General features: G+C 39.1%; 1 protein-coding gene across 2 annotated transcripts in view; it reads left to right on the forward strand.

The window, feature by feature from the left end:
• The first annotated feature begins 338 nt into the window (after positions 1-338).
• Positions 339-26097, forward strand: part of MACROD2 (mono-ADP ribosylhydrolase 2) — a 2030631-nt gene continuing 2004872 nt past the window's right edge. For both annotated transcript variants that reach the window (XM_032248219.1, XM_032248220.1), the window contains exons 1-2: positions 339-776; positions 7563-7679. In XM_032248219.1, coding sequence (XP_032104110.1) covers positions 731-776; positions 7563-7679 — 163 coding nt within the window. In that variant the 5' untranslated portion in view covers positions 339-730. The remainder of the gene's footprint in view (positions 777-7562; positions 7680-26097) is intronic.

The following is a 26097-nucleotide window of genomic DNA, read 5'->3' on the forward strand; positions in this document are numbered from 1 at the left end:
GGCGGCTTTTGCCCATTCTCTCACCTGGCCTTACAGGCCACGCCCTCAAGTCTTCCAAGAGGCCAGCGGAAAGCGCGGTCCCCTCAAGTTTTCACCTCCCGCTAGTACATCCTCCACGTCCCTGAGGCGGCTTTTGCCCATTCTCTCACCTGGCCTTACAGGCCACGCCCTCAAGTCTTCCAAGAGGCCAGCGGAAAGCGCGGTCCACCTCCTGCTCCTCCTAGGTGTCAGCTTCATGCCCCGCCCCAGTCGCGAGGCCAGCTCCGGCCCTTGCGCTCCCTGGCTCCGCCCCTCCAGCTCCCTAACGTCCTCCGCGTCGGGCCCGAGCCTGCGCCTGCGCCTGCGCCCTGGGACCCAAGTTGGGGCGCGCCTTGGCTAGAACGTGGAGAGCGGCGGGCAGTGCAGCCAATGGGAGGCGGCGTTGGCTAGCGGCTGGGAGGCGGGGCCTGCGCGGGTGTTAGGTTAGCGCGAGGCGTGACCTAGTTGACAGGCTCTGAGGTGCTGCTGTGGCGGCGGCCGCGGGGCTGAGGCGGGTGGGAGCCGGAGCCAAGCGCGGGCTGAGGGAGGAGGGCGGCGACTGGAGAGCGGCGAGCGGCGAGCAGCGCAGGACGCGGAGCCTTTTTCACTTTTTCCCTCCCGAGTGCCCCTTCCGCCCCTCCCACTCCACACACCCTGTTTGCCCGTGAGCCTGGGGAACTTGCAGCTTAAAGCCAGCCACCCCCACGGCAACATGTACCCCAGCAACAAGAAGAAAAAGGTGTGGAGAGAGGAGAAAGGTAACTGGCCCGTCGAGTTCTGGGGGTGCGGACGGTGGGGGTTGGGGTGGGGGCGGGGGTCAGGCTGTGTGTGTGCCGCGGCGCCCTCCGCCCGAGCTCCCGCCACGCGCCCTCCCGGCCGGTGCCGCCTCCCTCCCGTGTCCGTGTGTACACACGCGCACACGCGCGCGCACTCCGGCGTGCACGCGCCGCCCCCGGGTACCTGCAGCTCGCGCACGTGTGGGCGCACGCCCCTCTGTGCCGCCCTCGGTGCTCGGTCACCTCCTCCCGAGGCGCTGCTGCGTTCGCCTTGCTCGCAGCGGGGACCCCAGGTGGGCAGTCCTGGGGCGGCACAAGTTCCTGTGCTTCGCAGCTGGGACTTGGGTACTGTCGGTCCGGGTGTCCCGCGGACACGTGCCCGCCGGCGGGCGCTCAGGCTGCAGCTGCCGCTGTGCCTCTGAGCCCCCCTCCCTGCACCCTCATTCCTTTCCTCCTCGCCCCTGTCCCCCCAACCCTCAAATGGCAAAGTGTCCTTACCATCGGGTGTTTACCCCTTTTCTGGGTCTCCCTCCTTCAACGCCGTTGCATGACTTTTTGAAACCTGGAACTCTAGGGTAGCCCTAAAACAAGCGTGTTGTCCGTAAGGATAAGTGCCTTGAGAGAAGTCTGAATGAGCTTTTCTCCTAACAGTGTGTTTCTCTGTATTCCATCCCCATTCATGGGCTGAAGTTGCTCGGAGTAAGATTGTGTGACTAATGTCACTCTGAATGAACCCATCTCTGAATTTTGTGCATATGAAGGTTTATCCAAATCCGCTAGATTGACAGTGGCTCTGCTTCTTTAAGAAACTGAAGTGTGCGATCCAGCCTCTCCCCTCAAGATCTCTCCCTTGCCCTATCACAGTTAGATAATATTCTAACTGGAGTGTCTCTGGCGTTTTTTCACCCTCCTTTTCACATCCTTTCCTTTTCATTCTTTAGCTATTTACAGAAATGTAGCAAAAACTTCTTACACTCCTATTGCTGAAATACATTAAAACCTGTATGGCAAGGGTGAGGTCTGTTGAGGGTAGTAGTACACATTTCTCCTGGGTACCTCATCTTTACAGAAGGATATAGGGTGACTAGGTAGAAAATTGATTTCCTTGTTAATATTTCGTTCAGATCTGTAGATTTTTATTGCAAGTCGTGGCCTTTGTGAACATGAAAGCCCAACAGCGGAGGTAAGAAAGGGAATTAATGTGTAAAAGGAATCCTTGATCTGCTTCCACATTGCATGAACAAAGGCATGAAGAAGGGATTTTTTTCAAATTTACTGCAGGAAGAGTTAACATAACTGAACAACATAATTAAAATGGTCTTTAAAAATACTGAAAGTTTAATCATTTCATTATGTTTTAATAATTATGGGCATATAGAGAGCTAACACTTCTGGTGTCATAAAACAAATGCTGTAGAGAATAATAGCCTGATATAGTAGTGTAAAATAATTTTGCTTCGTTTTTTCAGTAGTAGTTACTTTAGTTTCAACACACGTTCAATAAGGATTTACCTTGTGAGCATTGAAAAATCATTTATGCCCATATTTATTGATGATGTTGAAATGTTAGCTTTGCATTATTCATGATCATGAGGGCAAAAACAGTGGAAGACATAACTTGTTTTCACTAACATGAATCATTGATGAAATTATAGTGAGTACTTAAGAACTATTTTTCTGTGGTGATAGAGAAACAATGTTCCTCAAGTAATAATACCGTTATAATGTTTCCTTCATTTAGCATCTACACAGTTGGACTGTGACCAGCAGGCATTTAAGAATCTTTTTTAATGTCTTGATTTATTTTCTTCTATTTCTTTTAATAATGGAGAATATATAACCAATTTTTTTCTAAGTAAGCAAATGGACAATTAAATAAGGCAGTTAACAAAGCAATTATCTAAAACTAAGTTATTTTGGCATGAAATTTAACGTTAAAAGAAAAGATGACGGTGATTTGAAGAATTTAATGCATGTCTCAGTGTTTTTTTTCAGGATGTCTATGTTTTGAATATTTAAATGTAAAATATATATTATACCCCCAAGGAGGAGCTAAGGATTTCTAGTACCACAGTATTAGAGAAGCTAATGGGATGCATGACCTTTTTCCTTTCATCCCACTGGGGAGCTGGATATAGTATTTTTGCAGCTGTCCTTTTAAGCTAAAGGAAGGCTTACTTACCTCATTGAAATGTCAAGGCATTCTATAAACATATTTTTAACTCAGTATACCATTTAATAAGTAGGTCTGCCTACTTATGTGCTTGGTTCACAGAGAAAGGATTCATTGTAAAGGTGAAGCATTCTTTAAAGAAAAGTTTTATGAAATGACAAAAAACTGCATATGTATTTGTGGCCTTCAGTATGTTTCATTGTTTAAACAAGTAATTAAGGAGCTCCGAAGATCACATATGTTTAAATAAACATTTTTGATCTAGTATTTTGAGTCCTAGTTCAGAACCACTTAATGTGCATTTTCAAGTCTTGCAACTTACTTCATTGTTTTGTCTTAAATTGATCTCGTTTTTGTTGTTAAGTGTTCACACTTCAACTTTTAAATAAATGGAGCAACAGAGGCCCAGTTGCATTTCTGTATGTACTTTTTGACATTTACAGAAACTGTAAGTTGCTTCATAATGTCTTTTCACCTGCCCAGTAATATTGTAATAATTTTTTGTTTGTGATCTGAGCTTTTTTAGTACTGCTTTGGCATACTGCTAGTCATCTCTCTTTTTCTGTCTTTATGTGATAATCCTAAATTAACCATTCTCTTAAGTTTCTTATTCTCCCAAGACCCTATCCCCCATACCAAACAGTTGACGTTGTCTTTTTAATTCAAAGAGAAAATAAATGCCATGTAATGTGAACAGCCCTAACATCCTCTTCTGTAGTCTCATTGGTCTGTTCCTTTACATGTCCTTTTGGCTTTGTTCTTAGAGGAAGCACTTTTCTTCCTGTGTGTAAAATTAACCTTTCTGCTTGTGCTCTTTATCCCCTATCTTGTATTTGAGTTCTTACATCATCATGTATTCTCTCTTGGGTATGTTTAATTTCTTGGTGTCTTCAGGTTCTTCTCTATTGCCTGTAACAGTGCTTGGATCTCTTCTACCTTAGAGTCGCTTTTCTTTCTTTCTTTCTTTATTGTTTTTTAAAGACGGGATTTCACCATGTTGGTCAGGCTGGTCTTGAACTCCCTACCTCAGGTGATCCACCCGCCTTGGTCTCCAAAGTGCTTGGATTACAGGCGTGAGCCACTGCACCTGGCCTAGAGTCGCTTTTCTTTCATAGGGCTTCACCCTGGAGTTGCTGTTCTCACTTTACTTCTTTTGCTCAGTCCTTCATAGTCTCCTGGATTTCCATTACATTGTAATGAAAGTAATGTTTCTGAAGTCATTCAGTAGTAACAATCATGATAGTGTTCATATAAGAATAGTTAATATGGCCGGGCGCGGTGGCTCACGCCTGTAATCCCAGCACTTTGGGAGGCCGAGGCGGGTGGATCACGAAGTCAACAGATCGAGACCATCCTGGTCAACATGGTGAAACCCTGTCTCTACTAAAAATACAAAAAATCAGCTGGGCCTGGTGGCGCGTGCCTGTAATCCCAGCTACTCAGGAGGCTGAGACAGGAGAATTGCCTGAACCTGGAAGGCGGAGGTTGCGGTGAGCCGAGATCGCGGCATTGCACTCCAGCCTGGGTAACAAGAGCAAAACTCCGACTCAAAAAAAAAAAAAAAAAAAAAGAATAGTTAATATTTAAGCCCCATTTATATGCTCAGTGCTAGTCTTAGTAGTTTACATGGATTATCTTATTTAATTCTCACAACAACCCTATGAGGTAGGAAACTGTATAAGGTAGAATATTGTGAGGTTAAGAGCCTTAAATACCAGTTGCCTGGATTTGAATCCTACTTAAACTGCTTAACTAGCTGTGGGATATTAGGTAAGTTATTTGACATTGTTTTTAGTTATCTTTAAGTTGGGAATGATACTTACCTACTTACCTCAAAGGGAAACTGAAACATAAAGAGGTTAAGTAACTTACCCAAGATCACACAGATTTGCACGATTTACATTAGAACCCAAACAGGGCTCTCTGTTAACCACATTTCCTCTTTTCCATGCTGTTGGTAACCACATTGATAATAGCAGGTTAATGGCTAAGTAATTTTCACTTTCTCTGACCTTCCTTTAGCAGTTGACGGTATTTCCCTTTTTCTAGAATTTTGATTACAACTGTTTCCTCAATGTTTTCACGTTACTAGGAGCTTGTACCCCTGGTGACAACTAAGATTTATTGTATTGTTTTCCTGTTTGTGCCCACTTCCTAAATACTGTGTTTTGAGGTTTGATGCTCCCTTCCGTTCCCTCTTCTTTTTAATTTAGGACTAGAAGGTTAGGTTATAATTTCTAAAATCTCTAGGCTAGACCGCTCTTCAAATTTCCGGATTCTTGATTTCAACTTCTTGAGTGTCCCATAGGTACTTTAAACTCAATTTTTGTGAATATGTCGCCTCTGATTAAGATATCTTATTTTGACCAGTTGCATTGTCTCATGCTTGTAATCCCAGTACTTTGGGTGGCCGAGGAGGGTGGATCATGAGGTCAGGAGTTTGAAACCATCCTATCCAATATGATGAAACCCCATTTCTACTAAAAAATACAAAAATTAGCTGGGCCTGGTGGCAAGCGCGTGTAGTCCCAGCTATTCAGGAAGCTGAAGCAGGAGAATTGCTTGAACCTGGGAGGCAGGGGTTGCAGTGAGCCGAGATCATGCCACTGCACTCCAGCCTGGGCGACAGAGTGAGACTCTCTCAAAAAAAAAAAAAAAAAAAAAAAAAAAAAAAAAAGGATATCTTTATTTTTGGTCTCCTAATGTGGCTGAAATTTTAGTTACAGGAGTGGGAAAAATATTGGTTCCCCATTTTCACTTGTGCTTACGTTAATACTTTTGCAGTTTATTTCAGTGAAATAATGTTTTAAAGTGGTTATTTTGTAAGGTTCAATTACCTTAAACTAGATACTAACTATCCCTAAATCCATTTACCTAAATTGCAGTACCTTGTGATACACTAAAAGAGAATTGGAGAGTATGATAAATAACTGTCTCTCTCTGCATTGTGGAGACCACTGGTACAGTATGTGAGACATGACAACTGACATACAGAGTGAGAATGTCAGTGTCAGTTTATACATGATATTGGTAAATATTTCTTCCTTGTTTAGCTTAAAAACAAATGTAAATAGAACTTTTTATGTGTTTTCCTGTGTCCTAGTGGGTTGTTTTATATACCATCTGGGATATGCATCATCAACTTTCAATATTAGTGGTCTATAGGATAAAGGTTAAACTGCTTCCTATGGCGTACAAATCCCTGTGCAGTTTTGTTTTACTTTGTTCTGGATACTTGTCACTTCTGTGGCCATTTCTCTTCTCATACCATATCTTGCAGCTTCATTTAGTTATAGTATTCATATTTCCTTTGTTTACATTGTTTTGTTAGTCTGAAATGTTCTTTTTACTTCTTCATGCAACACTCTTCCTGTTTTCCATGAATCAGCATACATATTACCTTTTTGGGGGCGTTTTCCTGAGAATGTAGTGTAGTACAGTGGAATAAATAACATAGGGTGTAGTCTTTGACTGATGGAGATGTCTGTCTGAATTTTAATTTTCGCTTCCTGAAAACTCTCTTGCTTTGGGCAAATTACTTTGCTGTGCTTCATTTCCCTATCTGCAGAATTGGGATAATAATACCATCAATTTTATGAGTTATTAGGAAGATTATTTTAATGAGATTTACATGTGAAGTACCTGGCACATAGTGAGTTCTTTATAAATGGCATCGACTGTAATTAATTCTCAGATGCAATTTGTAAAATATTTTTATTTTATAATCAAGATACATATATATATTTAAAATGATTCTTATATCAGCTACACAAAGCTGTAAGAAAATTGAGGGTACAGTTGAGGAATTATCTTGGTGGTTGCCTTTTTTGTGCTCTTACTATTTGTATATACCTGTCTTAGCATTTTATTTATACAGATAATATTTTGTATCTTACTGCATTAGGCTGTTCTTGCAGTTGCTATGAAGAAATACCTAAGACAGAGCAATTTCTTAAAAAAATACGTTTAATAGGCTTACAGTTCTGCAGGCAATACAAGGATAGCATTGGCATCTGTTAGGTTTTCTGGGAGGCCTCAGGGAACTTTTACTTACGGGAGAAGAGGAAGCAGGAGCAGGCACTTCACATAGCAAGAACAGTAGCAAGAGAGGGTCGGGGGGAGGTGCCACACACTTTTAAACAGCCAGAGCTCACGAACACTCACTACCTTGAGGACAGCACCAAATCATAAGGGATCTGTCCCCATGACTCAGTGACCTCCCACCAGATACCACATCCAACATTGGGGATTACATTTCAACATAAGATTTTAGGGGATATATATCCAAACCATATCACTTATCCAGCATGTCACCGGGCACATAGTAGACTGTAGATGTTGATTGAAAGCGCAAATGAGTTATTTCTTGGACTATCACAAGAGAATGTTCATCAGGCTTTGATTTTTTTTCCCCTGGTAATATGAAATTTAACATTTTTTAACACTTAAATATAGAGTCACTGGATTTGCATTGTGTTCTTTAGAACTGTATCAAGTCTTTTGTTAGTTTAACTTGGTTAATACTTAAAAGTATAAAAGTAATTCCCATGTTTAAACATTAAATACAAATGGAGATTCTGCTTTTATTTTGCAAGAACGTTTACTGAAGATGACCGTAGAGGAGAGGCGCAAAGAATACCTAAGAGACTATGTTCCCCTGAACATCATTCTGTCATGGAAGGAGGAGGTGAAGGGCAAGAGCCAAAATGATGGTAAGTTTCTCGGAACATTTTTTAGGTAGATACTGTTCCCATTTATTTATGACTCCTGCAGGACAATTGTTGGCAGAAATGAATAATTGGCATTCAATAAAGAGATTACTATTTTGCTATTTGAAATTATTGCTTGGTTGTAATTTAATTGTTTTTAGTAACCCGTGGTGTATTTTAAACTTAGGAAAGTATATTAACATAATTTGTATTCTGAAGTGTACCACATTTATAATATGGTACTTTTTTTGCAGGTCTTTTTTTTTTTTTTTAATTTCTATTCTGTGATAGTTCTTGGAGCAAATGCTATTAGAGATTTGCTGATTTGGTGGTGTGGCCCTTTGAGTTTGCTTTAAGTTCATTTATAATGGATTTCCTTAATGTTATTTTAAGGATTGAATATAGTCGAAAGAGAGTATATTAGGAAAAATAGAAAAACCAAAGAACATTTCTCATTATTTTAGAGAGGAATATATTTTGTATGGTGTGTTATGTCTATATGTAAAGTATTTGTATGACAGAATTTACTCTCAAAGTCTCTTGATTAGAGTCTAGATTATGTTAGAATATAAAGGAAATTTAATGATTAAAAAGGTACCTGAAAAAGCTTCTAAAAACAACATAATAGATTTAATGGATGTTTAATATGCTTTTCTTTGAATTCACACTCATTGGTATTAATGATCTGGATGTGAAGTTTAGGCAAACAGGGTACTTCTTAGGGTACTTAACAGTTGAGAAAGATGACTTTATGAAATGGACTTGGAATATGCTAATTTCACAGATTTGGTCTTAGATTGATGGAACTACACAGGGTACCATGGGCCTGGAAAATAAAGATTGGCGTGGAATTCTTAGGGATAAAATCTTAAGGGAAAGATTAGGCTTTGGTGTCGGTGAAGAGAACACATTGACCTGAAGATTTAGGTTTTGGACAGAACTTTTTCTACGAAGGAAAGCATATGGGATTGGGAATGAAAAGATGTGGTTTCTTTTAGACGTTACATATCCTGGAAACGTGTGACATTGGGGTAGCGGCTCTACCCCAAGTTCTAATGGGGTCATTGGACAAGCTGATTGGGATGTGCGTATCTGACCTGTCTGCCCAGTGTCTTCTGTAAAGGCAGCTTGTTTTAAGAATGGTCTGATTCCCAACTGGTAAGATTGGCCCTAAGAAGCCCCTGCCTGACCATGTGAGCATCGTGGAACCCAAAGATGAGATACTGCTCACTTCCCCCATCTCAGAACAGAAGGGTGGGAAGCTAGAGCTGCCTGCCATGCACCAGCCAGTCTCCACAGCGTAACAGGGCCTCCTTGGCAGCTGTATTCTGGAGTCTGGATGTTGCTCTGAAAAGGCCTTTAATAAAATCTTGTACAAAGGAAAAAAAAAAGAATGGTCTGATTAAGACATTATTGAGGCTGGGCGTGGTTGCTCACGCCCGTAATCCCAGCACTTTGGGAGGTTTGGATCACCTGAGGTCGGTAGTATGAGACCAGTCTGACCAACATGGAGAAACCCCATCTCTACTAAAAATACAAAATTAGCAGGGCGTGGTGGTGGTGTATGCCTGTAAATCCCAGCTACTCGGGGGGCTGAGGCAGGAGAATAGCTTAAACCCAGGAGATGGAGGTTGTGGTGAGCCCAGATTGTGCCATTGCACTCCAGCCTGGGCAACAAGAGTGAAACTCTAACTCAAAAAAAAAAAAAAAAAAAAAAAAAAATCATTGAAAGAGAAGAGAGTGCTGTGTAATGAGAAGAATGCAGGGCTAGAAATCAGGGGAACAGAATTCTGGTCCCTTTTCTTACTTAAGGCTATGTGCTTCTTCATGTTTGGGTCTCAGTAATTTTTTTTTTGTTTATAAGCACCTGGTATTAAATATTTCAGCAGCTTTTTCTTTTAAATGGCTACAGGTTGAGTATCGCTTATCTGAAATGCATGGGACCAGAAGTGTTTGGGGTTTTGGATTGTTTGGATTATGCTTACTGGTTCAGCATCCCTTATTCAGAATTCAAGATGTTCCAGTGAGCATTTCCTTTGAGCATCATGTTGCTCAAAAAGTTTCAGATTTTGGAGCATTTTGGATTTTGAATTTTTGTGTTAGTACTACTCAACCTGTAGTAAATGTTCCCCAGATCAGAAGAGAATACATTGAATGGAATAACACCTGACATAGTTATCCTCCAACAAGATACTGTATATTTAATCCTGCCTCCCAATATAAGTTTATAAGTAGTTTACAGCTGCTCTGTGTGTTCTTTCCCCTTATGCTGTTTTAAACTTGAAAGTCCTCCATGGGGAACAAGGTGATGTGATCAAAATTATATTTCTATTTTTTTTTTTTGGTCTAATCCTGAAATGTTACTTGCTCCTCTCTTTTGTGACCTACAAACTGGTGACTGGTGTCTTCTTTTTTCTTGAAGTGGAATAGCTTATCTTACAAGTAATATTTGTAAATGTTTCTATACAACACACCTATCATAGGTACTTTTTGTGTTACCTATTCAGTGCTCAGTTATTAGAAAATATTAGTTGAGAATTTTAGTGTTTTAACAGTTTAAAAGAGCCTTTAAAAATATAAATTTGCAAAAAGTAATAAAGGACAACTATACATATAGTTGTATTTGAAATGTTTTAAGTCATTGCGTATACATGTATGTGTTTAAGTAGGTATTGATATTTATATTCAATGTGGGATTTTAAACTAAGTATTAAAAGAAGTCTATAATTTCTTGTCACTTAGTTTCTAATTGTAGGAAATGAACAATATTTATTGGGGTAGGACAGTATATCAGTTTTAAATTGCGTGGCTTATCATTACTTATGTTTTTATAGAGGGCCATTTTTTTCTAAATATCCATGGGTGCTTGAAAAGTTCTTAAGCTGTTGCTTTTAATTTTTTTCTTGCTTTGTTCAGATTTTTTTTTAACTTTACTCAAATGCTGCATGTTATTATGGTATAGTAGAAAGTTAAATAAAAAAGAGGGGAATGGCCAAATGTATTTGTAACAATTTGGATTTTAAGCTTTCTTGAAACAAAAGGAAACCAAATATTGCCAAGCAACACAAAGTCAGCGTTTGTGTGGAACGGGGGAAGCAAGTAGATAATATGTTTACTTTGACTTACCCCTTTGGTAATATTGGAAAGCCATGGATTAGAAGAGGAAAGAATGAGAGATGACTACCTAAAAATAAAAAACAAAACCAAAAAACAAAAACCCCATCCAGAAAAACCCATTAAATACATAATTTGCTTGCTGTTTATGTTCATATTTGTCAACTATTATTAGCTAATTTCTGGATTTACGTATTTCTAATTACTTCTTCTGTATTAGCAGTTATGTAATAATTCACTGTCATTTGTCAGTTGCTATGTTGTAGGAATTTTAAAAGCCTTGTCTCTCCTTAATGTACAATGTCTCTAGCACCTAGAATGGTGCCTTATGTGTTGGTGGGGCTCAGTCAGTATGTTAAATAAGACTGCCTCAGGAGTTAATATGTCTACAACGGACAGTTCTTTTCCCAAACTTTTTGTTTTGAAATGGAGTCTTACTCACTTTGTCACCTGGGCTGGAGTGCAGTGGCACGATGTGGACTCACTGCAGCTTTCACCTCCTGGGATCAAGCGATTTTCCTGCCCAGCTCCTGAATAGCTGGGATTATAGGTGTGCACTACCACACCTGGCTAATTTTTGTATTTTTAGTGGAGATGGGCTTTCACCACGTTGGCCAGGCTGGTCTTGAACTCCTGATCTCAAGTGACCACCTGCGTTGGCCTCCTAAAGTGCTGGGATTACAGACTTGAGCTACTGTGCCCGCCTCTTTCCCAAACTTTTAATGGGCATTTAAAAATACATGTAAACCTAGAATACAGAGTGCCAAAAATTATGTTCTGGTCATAGACAGACTGCATATATGATGGTGGTCCCATAAGATTATAATACTGTGTAGTATAATACTGTAATACTGTGCCTTTTCTGTGTTTAGGTAGATTTGAATGCACAATGACTTACCATTGTGTTATAGTTGAGTAGAGTATTCTGTAGAGTAGTAACATGCTGTACAGGTTTTAGCCTAGGAACAATTGACTGTACCATATAATCTAGGTGTGTAGTAGACTGTATCATCTCATAAAGCATTTTTTTTTTGTACAGCTGATTTGCATGAATCAATATCTAATCAAGGTCCATATATTGTATTTTATTGGTATGTTCCTTAAGTCACTTTTAATCTGTACTTACCTTTCTCTGTCCTTTTTTTCCTTCCTCCCTTATAATTTATTTCTCGAATATACTGGCTGTCCTGCATAATTTTTCATATTTTGAATTTTGCTTACTGCATCTCTGTGGTATCATTTAACATGTTACTCTGTCCCCTTTATTTCTTATGAGTTGGTAGTTAAATCCAGAGGTTTGTTCAGAGTTGGGTTTAAATTTTTTTGAAAGAATATAAAAAATTGTGCATCTTTTTGCATTATATCACGAGGCACATAATGCCTCATTGTCTCTCTCAGTAGTGTTAAGATTGATCCCTGGGTTTATATATTGTCCACTGAATATTGTCACTAAACTGCCTAGTGTAAAGTTCCCTGACAACCTTTTACCTAATGGTTTTAGCAGCCACTCATGATTACTGCTTAGATCCGTTACTTTATTAGGGGTTGCAAGATAGTGTTTTTTGAATTTTATCATTCCTTATTTATTACTTGGACTTCTATAAAGAGGAACTTTCTGTTATTAAGTCTTTTATTATGCAGTACAGTATATAGGAAAGCAGAACAAATGCTGTATTTACCTTATTTACTGATTTTCAGATTGAGTTCATTCCCTAAAATCCTCCAAAGGTGACCAAAGAGCTCTTTTAAAAGTTTTGGCTATCATTTTAAATTTGTTCCTCTTCTCTCCTCTCTCTTCTTCCCTCTTCCTCCCTTTGAACATGTATGTTAAACGAAATGTCCTAGTGGTTAACAGACTACAAAGGAGGCATACATGTGTTTGTGTGCATGCGTGTGCATGTATTTATATCTCCCATGTAAAATATATAGAATTACTAAACAGTAGGCCCAGGATATGGTAGAAAGACAAAGGTAGATATATAAATGGGTGGATGGATAGATATGATAGAAAGATGGCATTACTTCTTTGTAGAGACAAGAGTTCCAGTTCCTGAGTTTAATTGTTATGTGTTCTGTTCATCTCCTTTGCTACTACCATGTTAAGATTCCACAGAATACCACCTAGAGAAGCAATGTTATTGTTACACTTTTTGGTTGGAGCAGTGTTGGCAGAGTCTCTGCCAGGCTTATGCTAATTTTCTATGACTGGCCAGTGTCAGGGAAAGCAGTTATGGCTATAAGTTTAGATTGTCTTTCAGTAATTACTTTGAACGCTTATATAGAACAGCAACAGGGCAAAAATAAAATAATAATGAGGATGAGTTAGGTGAAAATTATAAAATTATCTTACTCAAGTAATTTTTAAAAATTGGTCATTTAAAGAGCAGCTGTGATAAACCCACAGCAGATATCATATTGAATGGGCAAAGCTGGAAGCATTCCCCTTGAAAACCAACACAGGACAAGGATGCCTCTCCTACCATTGCTATTCAAGGTAGTGTTGGAAGTTCTGGCCAGGGTAATCAGGCAAGAGAACGAGGTAAAGAGTATTTAGCTAGGAAGAGAAAAAGTCAAACTATTTTTGTTTGCAGATGACATAATTTTATACCTAGAAAACCCCATCATCCCAGCTCAATAGCTTTGCAAGCTGTTAAGTAACATCAGTGAAGTCTTAGGATACAAAATCAGAGTGCAAAAATCTATAGCATTCCTGTACACTAACAACAGGCAAGCCAAGAGGGAAATTACAAACGAACTCCCATTCACAATTGCCACAAAAATAATAAAATACTGGCCAGGCACAGTGGCTCACACCTGTAATCCCAGCACTTTGGGAGGCTGAGGCAGGTGGATCACAAGATCAGGAGATTGAAACCATCCTGGCCAATGTGGTGAAACCCTGTCTCTGCTAAAAATACAAAAATTAGCTGGGTGTGGTGGTGCATGCCTATAGTCCCAGCTACTCGGGAGGCTGAGGCAGGAGAACCGCTTGAACCTGGGAGGCGGAGGTTACAGTGAGCCAAGATTGCACCACTGCACTCCAGTCTGGGCAGCAGAGGGAGACTCCATCTTGAATTAAATACCTAGGAATATGGCTAACAAGGATGTCCTTTTCAAGGAGACCTACAAACCAATGCTCAAAGATATCAGAGAGGACACAAACAAATGGAGAAACATTCCATGCCCATCAATAGATAAAATCAATATTATGAAGATGGCCATACTGCCCAGAGTAGTGTTTAGATGCAGTATTATTCCTATTAAACTACATTGCCATTCTTCACAGAATTAGAAAAAACTACTTTAAAATTCATATGGAACTGAAAAAGATCCCAAGTAGCCAAGACAGTCCTAAGCAAAAAGAATAAAGCTAGAGGCATGACGTTACCCGACTTCAAACTATACTACAAGGTCACAGTAATGAAAGTGTCATGGGACTGGTAGAAGAACAGACATAAACCAATGGAACAGAATAGAAAACCCAGAAATAAGACTGCACACCTACAACCAAGTGATCTCTGAAAAATCTGGCAAAAACGAGCAATGGAGAAAGGATTCTCTCATAAATGATGCTGGGAGAACTGCCTAGTCATATGCAGAAAATTGAAACTGGACCCCTTCCTTATACCATTTATACAAATTAACTCAAGATGGATTAAAGACTTAAATGTAAAACCCAAAACTAAAAATCCTGGAAGACAACATATGCAGTACCATTCAGGGTATAGGCATGGCCAAAGATTTCATGATGAAGATGCCAAAAACAATTGCATCAAAAGCAAAAACTGACAAATGTGATCTAATTACATTAAAGAGCTTCTGCACAGCAAAAGAAACTGTCATCAGAGTGAACAGACAACCTAGAGAATGGGAGAAAATTTTTGCAGTCTGTCAGACAAAGGTCTTACATCCAACATCTATAGGGGACTTAAATTTACAAGAAAAAAAACGACCCCATTAAAAATAGACAAAAGACATGAACAGACACTTCTCAAAAGAAGACATATATATGGCCAATAAACATATGAGAAAAACTTCAGCGTTATTCATTAGATAAATGCAAGTCAAAACCACACCAGTCACAATGGCTATTATTTTTTTTTCCCCTTTATTTATTTTATTGCATTTTAGGTTTTGGGGTACATGTGAAGAACATGCAAAATTGTTGCATAGGAACACACATGGCAGTGTGATTTGCTGCCTTCCTCCCCATCACCTACATCTGGCATTTCTCCCCTTGCTATCTCTCCCCAGCTTCCCACCCCCCACCCTCCCTCCCCTATTTCCCCCCAACTGACCCCAGTGTGTAGTGCTCCCCTCCCTGTGTCCATGTGTTCTCATTGTTCAACACCCGCCTATGAGTGAGAACATGCGGTGTTTGATCTTCTGCTCTCCTGTCAGTTTGCTGAGAATGATGGTTTCCAGGTTCATCCATGTCCCTACAAAGGACCTTAACTCATCGTTTTTGATGGCTGCATAATATTCCATGGTGTATATGTGCCACATTTTCCCTATCCAGTCTATCGTCGATGGGCATTTGGGTTGGTTCCAGGTCCTTGCTATTGTAAACAGTGCTGCAATGAACATTCGTGTACACGTGTCCTTATAGTAGAACGATTTGTAATCCTTTGGATATATACCCAGTAATGGGATTGCTGGTTCAAATGGAATTTCTATTTCTATGTCCTTGAGGAATCGCCACACTGTCTTCCACAATGGTTGAACTAATTTACACTCCCACCAACAGTGAAAAAGTGTTCCTACTTCTCCACATCCTCTCCAGCATCTGCTGTCTCCAGATTTTTTAATGTTCGCCATTCTTACCGGCGTGAGATGGTATCTCAATGTAGTTTTGATTTGCATTTCTCTTATGACCAGTGATGATGAGCATTTTTTCATATGTTTGTTGGCCTCACGTATGTCTTCTTTGGTAAAGTGTCTGTTCATATCCTTTGCCCACTTTTGAATGGGCTTGTTAGTTTTTTTCTTGTAAATCTGCTTTAGTTCTTTGTAAATTTTGGATATCAGCCCTTTGTCAGATGGGTAAACTGCAAAAATTTTTTCCCAATCTGTTGGTTGCCGATTCACTCTAATGATTGTTTCTTTTGCTGTGCAGAAGCTGTGGAGTTTGATTAGGTCCCATTTGTCTATTTTGGCTTTTGTTGTCAATGCTTTTGGTGTTTTGGTCATGAAGTCCTTGCCTACACCTACGTCCTGAATGGTTTTGCCTCGATTTTCTTCTAGGGTTTTTATGGTGTTAGGTCTTATGTTTAAGTCTTTAATCCATCTGGAGTTAATTTTCGTGTAAGGTGTCAGGAAGGGGTCCAGTTTCTGCTTTCTGCACATGGCTAACAATGGCTATTATTAAAAGGTCAAAAAACAACAGATGCTAGTGAAGTTATAGAGAAAAAGGAACACTTACACACTATTGGTGGGAATGCAAATTAGTTCATTGTGGAAGAAGACAGTGTGATGATGCCTTAAAGACCCAGAGACAGAAATACTGTTTGACCCAGCAATCCTATTCCTGGGTATATACCCAAAGGAATATAAATCATTCTATTATAAAGATAATAATAGAATATGCATATTGATTACAGCACTGTTGACAATAGCAGAGACGTGGAATCAACCTAAATGCCCCTGAATGATAGTCTGGATAAAGAAAATGTGGTACATACACACCATGCAATACTATGCAGGCATAAAAAGGAACAAGATCATGTCTTTTGCAGGGACATGGATGGAGCTGGAAGCCATTATCCTCAGCAAACTAACGCAGGAACAGAAAACCAAATACCACATGTTCTCACTTATAAGTGGGAGCTGAATGATGAGAACACATGGATACATGGGGCGGGGGAATAACACACACTGGACCTATCAGAGGTGGGGGTGGGAGGAGTGAGAGCATCAGAAAGAACAGTTGATGGATGCCGGACTTAATACTTAGATGATGGGATGATCTGTGTAGCCAACTACTATGGCACACATTAATCTGTCTAACCTGCATGTCCTGCACCTGTACCCCTGAACTTAAAGTTGGAAATTTAAAAAATAATTGATCATTTAGAAAGACTTATATTTCACATTTACATATGTTTATATATATTATACGCTGTAATAAAGGAAGATAGAAAAAATGCTATTAAGATAACAAGAAAATCTACTTACTGTTTATTAAGTGGAAGTGGGTCATCACAAAAGTCTTCATTGTCTTCACATTGAATAGGCTTAGGAGGAGCGGGGGGCTGGTTGGTTCTGCTGTCTCAGGGGTGGCAGAGGTAGAAAAGGTGGAGGGAAGGTAGAAGGGGAGGCAGGAGAGGCAGCATGCCTGATGCAGCTTTACAGAAATAAATTGTAATTTCTCTCTGACTTTTTTGCTTTTTTTATTTCTCTAAAAATGTATGGTACCAATCCTTTAATCTATTTTCACTGTTTAGTTTCAGTGCCTATATCAGAGAAGGGTCTATGTTATAAAGTAAATCAGAAACAGTCTTGAATAATAGGAACCCTTCTGCCAGATTGTCTGTTGTCAGTTTGTTTTCTGGCACTGCGTCCGTATGTCTTCTTTCTTATTGTCTGGCACTGGTTTGGAAGCACTCATCTCCATCGAGCTGTCTTCTCTTCCTCTGGTGTGATGGTTGTTAGCTCTTGAATTTCTCCAAGATCTGCATCTTGAAACCCTTTACCTCCTACCTTTTTTTGCCATATTCCCTATCTCTTTCAGGATTGCCTTGATTGTGTCATATTCTGTGAAGCCATGCACAACATCTGGACACAGTTTTCTCCAGCAGGAATATTGTTTTGGGCTTGGCGGTTTTCATGGCTTTTTCTGTATCAGCAGTGGAATTTTCAGTGGTGTAATTCTTCCAAACTTCCATGATGTTCTCTCTGTCAGGGTTCTCTTTCATGGCATTCACAGTCTTTTCCATAGAATGCTGTGTGTAGTGATGCTTAAAGGTCCTTATGACCGCATGATCTATAGCTGAATTATAGATACTATGTTTGGGGGCAGGTAGACCACGTTGACACTTTTGGTGTTGAACTCATGGGGTTCTGGGTGGCCAGGGGCATTGTACAGCCTCAGAATAACTTTAAAAGGCAATCCTGGCTGGGTGAGTGGCTCATGCCTTTAATCCCAGCACTTTGGGAGGCTGAGGCCGGCAAATCACGAGGTCAGGAGTTCAAGACAGCCTGGCCAACATGGTGAAACCCTATCTCTACTAAAAATACAAAAAATTAGCTGGGCATGGTAGTGAGCGCCTGTAATTTCAGCTCCTCAGGAGGCTGAGGCAGGAGAATCACTTGAACCCAGGAGGTAAAAGTTGCAGTGAGCCGAGATTGCACCACTACACGCAAGCCCAGGCGGCCGTGCGAGACTCTGTCTCATGAAAAAAAACACCGAAGAAACAAAAACCCCCCTCCCAGGCTCAAGAGGTAGAAGAAGTGGAGGGAAGGTAGACGGGAGGCAGGAGAGGCAGGTAACTTCACCCAGGCTGGAGTACAGTGGCATAATCTTAGCTCACTGCAACCTTCACCTCCCAGGTTCAAGTCATTCTCGTACCTCAGACACCCAATTAGATGGGATTACAGGCATGCACCACCACACCCAGCTAATTTTTGTATTTTTAGTGGATATGGTATTTGGCCACGTTGGCCAGGCTGGTCTGGAACTCTTGGCCTCAAGTGATCCACCCTCCTCTGCCTCCCAAAGTGCTGGGGTTATAGGTGTGAGCCTCTACACTCTGCCTGTGACATATTTAAGACAGACTTCTTTCTAACACATATCAAACCATCCTTTGCTGGCATTACTTTCTTCAGCTTTAGATCCTTCGACTTCCTTAATGCTTTACGTTTTCATATAATGACTGCTTTTTCTCAGATCCTATTAGAGTGTATAGGTATGCTCATTCTTTGTTGTTGTTATAGCAGTCTTGCACTCACGTAAAAGCTGCATTTTCAGTATAAGATTATCAGTATGAGATTAAAAGATACTTTGCAAAAAGTGCAAGGTTTTCATGCCTGCAGGCATAGCTGTAGCAACGCAAATTATCTTTCCTTGTTTTTAAGATGACTCTTAGGCTAGATTCATGTATCTTAAATGGTGAGGGATTGCAGCTGCAGACCTCTGTATCAAGCACTTCAGCTTTTTCTTGTAACGTCATGACTTTTCTCTGCTTCTTGGGAGTACTTCCAGCATCACTAGTGGCACTTTGTGTGGGTATGTAATGTTATTCAGGCTTTTGGTATTGCACTAAACATGATGAAAAATATGTTACAACTGCAAGAGATCATTTTTTTTTTACTGTTATGCAATTTATTGGTGAGATAGACAGCTCACGCAGAGATGTTTAGCCTCACACAGCATTTTAAGTGGATACTGTAAAAGTTTGAGCTTACCACAATAGCAATAGGAGGTGGCTGAGAAATTATTACAGTAGTACAGTATGTTCTGTGGTTAATTTTGTGCAGTTGTGATTTAATACTACCTCTTTACCTTTGTTTACTTTTCTCTTGACTGTGAATGGTGCTATGTATGATCTGTAAGTGTGTGCATAAGTTTTGGTAAATTTTCATTTTTATAATAGATTTGGGTATATTTTATGGTGGTAAATGAAGACATAGACTAGTGTCTACATGTATTTTATGCATTCATGACATACTTAACTTTTTCGTAATTTCCATATTTCTAGACTATGTGGTTTTTCTGTCAGTTTTTTTTTCAAATAGCAAGTCTCCAAAAAATGTTCCAATATATTTATTGAAAAAAAAATCCATAAGTGGGCCTGTGCAGTTTAAACCTGTGTTGTTCAAAGGTCTCAACTCTATTTTCCAACATTATTTTGACAACACATCAATTTCATTGTGTATTGCAGTGTGTAACACTAAATATTTTGTAAATTGTTCTTGTATTAAGCCTTTTTTTTTTTTTTTTTTTTGAGATGGAGTTTTGTTCTTGTTACCCAGGCTGGAGTACAATGGTGTATGACCTTGTCTCACTGCAACCTCTGCCTCCTGGGTTCAAGTGATTCTCCTGCCTTAGTTTCTGGAGCAGTTGTGATTACAGGCGCCTGTCACCATGCCCAGCTAATTTTTTGTATTTTTAGTAGAGACGGCGTTTTACCATGTTGGCCAGCCTGGTCTTGAACTCCCGACCTCAAGTGATCCACCTGCCTCGGTCTCCCAAAGAAGCTTGTTTTTAAAAATAATTTAGAAACAAAAAAAGTCTTTTATTTTTTGATATTTGTAAACATGACTTTGTACTATCACAAGATGGAAAGTTCTTTATATTTCCTAAGTCTGTAACTTCGTTGAGTATTCTGTTAGTTTTAACATATTAAATGAATTATGTTAGTAAATAAGGATTTTCCTTGAATACATTTTGATCAATGTAAACAGATACTTTGACATGGGTTACAGACTGCTGGTAGTCAAAGACAATTTTTCCTTTCTTCCTCTCCCCCTTCCCCCGACCCCTGATAATTTTTGTACATGAGAGAGTCTTTTTACTGACTTCTTTCAAATTTATTCATTAGTTTATATTTTTAAGTTGACAGATACATTGTATTTCTTAATACTTTTGTCTTTTCTGAAATATTTAGTTACTGAATTTTCATGAAAATATTTAAAACAGGAATTTAAATGTAGCTTATTGTCTTATCTGAGCCTTTGATTGAGAACCAGTTTGGTGATTGCTGATGAAATAAGTAGCAAAATATCATGCCAGGGCAATGAAAACTTATGAAGGTTTTTGAGCAGGAGAGCTACATAAACTTCAATATGATGAGAATAATTTGGCAGCAGTTCATATAATAATTTAGAGGGTGTGCACATTCCACCCCTTAATATACTTTTTTCTTCTCCAGAGTTATTCACTTGTCATTTTTTCCTTCTGCAGATATATCTGTTCTTCTTTCATAGCTTTTATATGTTCACTTATTATACCAGTTCCTCATTTAATTTTCTCTGTTTCCTTCAATAACCCAATATGTCTATTCTTTCTTGATTAATCTTTACTTTTCGTTTCTCTCTCTCTCTCTCTCTCTCTCTCTCTCTCTGTGTGTGTGTGTGTGTGTGTGTGTGTGTGTGTGTGTTTTTAGATAGGGTTTTGCTGTCGCCCAGGCTGGAGTGCAGTGGTATGATCATGGCTCACTGCAGCCTTGATCTCCTGGGCTCAATCTGTTCTACTACCTCAGCCTCCTGAGTAGTTGGGAGTACAGGTGTGCACCACCATGCACAGCTAATTTTTTTTTTTATTTTGGTAGAAGTGGGGTTTTACCGTGTTGCACAGGCTAGTCTTGAACTCCTGGGCTCAAGCAATTGGCTGTTCAAAGTGCCAGTATTACAGGTGAGAGCCACTGTGCCCAGCCTCTTTTCTTGAGTTCTCTTGTTTCCCAGTCTACTCTTCTAACTGTAAGCTTTTTAATTGTGGTAAAATATACATAACATAAAATTTGCCATTTTTACTGTTTTAAGCTGTTGAGTTTAGAGACATTAAGTACATTTACAGTGCTGTGCGACCATCACCAGTATCCATTTTCACAACTTTTTCATCTTCCCAGATAGAAACCTTGAGCTGGGTGCGGTGGCTTGCTCCTGTAATCCCAGCTACTCAGGAGGCTGAAGCAGGAGGATGGCATGAGGCTAGAAGTTTGAGACCAGCCTTGACAACATAGTGAGACCTCTTCTCTAAAATGAACATTTAAAAAAGTTGGTGGTGTGTGCCTCCTTTCCCAGGTACTCAGGATTGCTGGAACCCTGAAGTTTGAGGCTGCAGTGAGCTATGATTTGCACTACTGCCCTCCAGCCTGAGCAGCAGAGTAGACCTCCTCTCTTAAAAAGAAACTGAAGAAACTTTGTACACTTTTTACCCGTTAAACAATAACTACATATTCTTCCTTCTCACCTGTCCCCTCTTATTCTTGACTGTCTCTATAAATTTACCAGTTGTAGGTACAGTCATGTAAGTGGAATCATGTTTATCTTCTTTTGTGCCTGGCTTATTTCACTTAACATAATGTTTTCTAGATTCCTCCATATTGTAGATGTGTAAGAATTTTATTATTTTTAAGGCTGAGTAATATTACACTATATGTGTATACCACATTCTATTTATCTCTTTAACTGTTGGACATTTGGATTGTTTCCACTTTTAGCTACTGTGAATAATGCTGTTATGAATATTAGTGTAAAGTATCTTTTTAAGTCCCTCTTTTCAATTCGTTTGGTTATTAACTAGGAGTGGAATTGCTAAATCATGGTAGTTCTGCTTAACTTTTTGAGGAGACACAAAAATGTTTTTCCTAGTGGCTATACTATTTTACATTCCAACTGACAGTACTGTTCCCACCACCAATGCTTAGGGGTTCTAGTTTCTTCATGTGCTTGCCAGTACTTATTTTCTGTTTTTGCTTTTGGTTGTTTGTGCTTTTGATAAGCATGTTTGCACATGGTTATTGGCCATGTGTATTTCTTTGGAGAAGTATGTGTTCAAGTCCTTTGTCCTTTGTTGAATTGGATTTCCTTGTAGAAATTCCTTTGTATGTTCTGGATATTAATTCCTTATCAGATATATTATTTGCAAATATTTGCTCGCACTTTGTGGGTTGTCTTTTCACTCTCTTAATTGTGTCCTTTGAAAAGTTTTTAGTTTTGTTGAAGTTCAGTTTATCTGTTTTTTCTCTAGTTGACTGTGTTTTTGGTATATATTCTATAAGACGTTGTTAAATCCAGTGTTTCACAAACTTTCTCTTGTTTTCGTCTAAGGATCTCATTTATCTTTTGCTTGGCCTGTGATCCATTTTGTATTAAGTTTTGTATATGATATAAAGTAAAGATCCTTTTTGCATGTTGATACCCAGCTTTCCAGTACTTTCTGTTGAGAAGACTATTGTTTCCAAGACCATTGAATGGTCTTGGCATGCTGATAATCAGTTTGAAAAATATATTCTGTTGATTTGTAAATCTCTTCTAATCCAGAACTACATTCTTTTGATTAATGTAGCTTTATAGTAAGTTTTGAAATCAGGAAGTGTGTCTTTCAGCTTTTTCTTTTTCAAGATTGCTTAGCTATTTGGGGTCCCTTGAGATTCCAAATGAATTTTAGGATTGGTTTTCTTTTCATAAAGAATACTGTTGGGATGCTGATTGCATTGGATCTGCAGATCATTTTGGGTAGTGTTGTCATCTTCACAATGTTTAGACTTCCAATCCATGAACGTGGGATGTCTTTCTACTTATTTAAGTTTTCTTTATCTTCTTTTAGCACTGTTTTGTAGTTTTCAGTGAATAATCTTTCACATCCTTGGTTAAGTGTATTACTGATTATTCTTTGTGATGCTATTGTAAATTGAATTGTTTTCTTAATTTTCTTATCAATGTTCATTGCAAGTGTATAGAAATGAAACTGATTTTCATGTATTGATTTTGTATCCTGCAGGTTTGATGTATTCAAGCTAACAATTTTTCAGGTTTTCTGCATTTACGATCATGTCCTCTGTGAACAGAGAGAGTTTTACTTCTTCCTTTCTAATTCGAATGCTTTTTGTTTCTTTTTTTTTGCCTAATTACTCTGGCTAAACTTCCAATACTGTGTTGGCTAGAATAAGTGAAAGTGGATATATTTTGTTTCTGATCTCAAGGAAGATGCTTTCAGTCTTTTACCGTTGAGTATTTCATTACCTGTGGGGTTTTCGTATGTCTCCATTATGTTGAAGTTATTCCTAGGTTATTGAGGATTTTTATCGTGGGAGGGTGTTGAATTTTGTAAAATGCTTTAGCTGTGTCAATTTAGGTGATCATGTGGTTTCTATCTCTCATTCTTTATATTGGAGTATTACATTGATTATATTGAACCACCCTTGTATTCTGGGAGTAAATCACACTTGGTTGTGTTGTATATTCCTTTTAAGATGCTGTGGAATTCAGTTTGCTAGTGGTTTGTTGAGCATTTTTATCGTTGTTATTAATAAAGGATATTGGTCTGGTTTTCTCATATCTTTTTCTGCCTTTGTTAATTGGGTAATGCTGGCTATACAGGATAAATTAGGAAGTATTCTCTTTTCTTCAAATTTCCAGAAGAGTTTAAGAAGATTGGTGTTCATTCTTCTTTAGATGTTTCAGGAGAATTCATCTGTCAAGTTATGTGATCCTGGCCTTTTTTGTTGTTGTTGTTGGAAGCTTTTGGTTACTGATTCAATCTCCTTACTAATTACAGGTCTATTCAAGCTTTCTATTTCTTTGTGAGTCAGTTTGGGTAGACTGTGTGCTTCTAGGAATATATTTATTTTATCTAGGTGATCCAATTTTTTGGTATATAATTTTTCATAGTATTCTCTTATAATTATTTTTGTAGAATCAGTAGTAATGTCTTCACCTTTATTTCTGATAGTAGTAATTTGAGTGCTCTTTCTTATTTTCTTAATCAGTACAGCTAAAGTTTTGTCAATATTGTTGATCTTTTTAAAGAACTAAAATTTTGTTTTGTTGATTTTCTCTATTTTAAAAAATTTTCTGTTTTATTTATCACCACTCTGATTCTTAGCATTTCCTTCCTTCTGGCAGATTTGGGTTTAGTTTGTTCTTAAGTTCCTTAGGTACAAAGTTATGCTGTTGAAATTAGTCTTCTTAATGTATGCATTTATAGCTCTAAATTTTTTCTTAGCCCTGTTTTCACTGCATGCTCTGAGTTTTGATATGTTGTCTCTGTCTCAATGTATTTTCTAATTCCTTTCCCCATTTTTCAGGAGTATGTTGCTTCATTTCCATGTGTTTTCTAGTTTTCTTTCTGTTATTGATTTTTATCTTTCTTATTTCAGCTAAATTCTGCTGCTAACTCCTCATGAATTTTTCATTTCAGTTATTCTTTTTAGCTCCAAAGTTTCCAGTTGGTTCTTTTCTCTTTGTTGGTCTCATTCAGCTTATACATTGTTTTCCTAATTTTCTCTTAAAGATGGTTGTTATCAAATCTTCCTTTTAATGTCACTCATCCCATCTGGGTAACCAGAATTGTCACTGAGCAGTGGCCTTGCTGCCCAGTGTGTATAGAAGCAGATATTATGGCACCAGCACCTTTGAGAAACGAAAAAGCTTTATTGCGAGGTTGACCAGCAAGGAGACAGGAGGCAATGCTCAAATCTGTCTCCTTGAGCTGGGGTCTGGGGACAGGTTTTATAGGCAGAGAGTATGAAGGTGGGAGACAGGCAAATACAATGAGACATCTCATTGGGCTGTGCAGGAGGTAGTGCTGGGTCCTTGGCCCTTAAGTTAACACTGCAGCAAAACACGGTATTCCTTGCTTCTTAATTTGCTCTGCACCCTGGGTTCAGGTACTGAGGTTCTGCAACTGACCAGTGGGTTCCTGTTGTCTGATTCCCAGATAGAGCCTATTTATGAAGACAAGGGCACTGCAATAGAGAAAGAGTATAGTACACATAGACCTGGCCAAATAGGAGACTGGAGTTTTATTATTACTCAAATTAGCCTCTCCATAAATTTGGAGGGTAGTGTTCTTTTTTTTAAAGACAGAGTCTCGCTCTGTCACCTAGGCTGGAGTGCAGTGGCGCGATCTCGGCTTACTGTAACAACCACCTCTCATGTTCAAGCAATTCTCTTGCCTCAGCCTCCCGAGTAGCTGGGACTACAAGCATGTGCCACCACACCTGGCTAGTTTTTTGCTTTTTTTTTTTTTTTCCTTTAGTAGAGACGGGGTTTCACCATGTTAGTCAGGATGGTCTTGATCTGCTGACCTCGTGATCTGCCTGCCTTAGCCTCCCAAAGTGCTGGGATTACAGGCATGAGTCACCGCACCTGGCTGGGTAGTGTTTTTTTAAAAGTAGTTTGGTGAGCAGAGGGCCAAAGAATGGGTACTGCTGATTGGTTGGGGAAGAAACATAGGGGTGTGGAAAATGGTCCTCATACACTGAGTCTGCCTCAGGACCCTTAAGTCATGAGTCTTGGGTCTGGGTGGAGCCATCCTGTTAGAAATGCAAAAGTCTGAAAAGACATTTGCCATCTGAAAAAGCAAGTCTTAGATTCTACAATAGTGATGTTATTTACTGGAGTAATTGGGGAAGTTGCAAATTTTGTATCCTCTGAAATAATGGCTGGTAATTGTTTAACTACATCTACAACTTAGAATTCATTCTTCTGTCATCCTCCTTACCTGGTAGATGCCCTTTTATTAGTTTTACAAGTGGTTTAGTTTTGGGAAGGCTATTATCATTTAAGATATAAACAAAATTTCTCCCAAAGTTAGCTTGGGCCATGCCCAGGAATGACCCAGGGCAGTTTGGATGTTAAACTA

The sequence above is a fragment of the Sapajus apella genome, unplaced genomic scaffold, assembly GCF_009761245.1.
Source record: "Sapajus apella isolate SASKATOON/1434 unplaced genomic scaffold, GSC_monkey_1.0 scaffold65, whole genome shotgun sequence".
Lineage (NCBI taxonomy): Eukaryota > Metazoa > Chordata > Mammalia > Primates > Cebidae > Sapajus > Sapajus apella.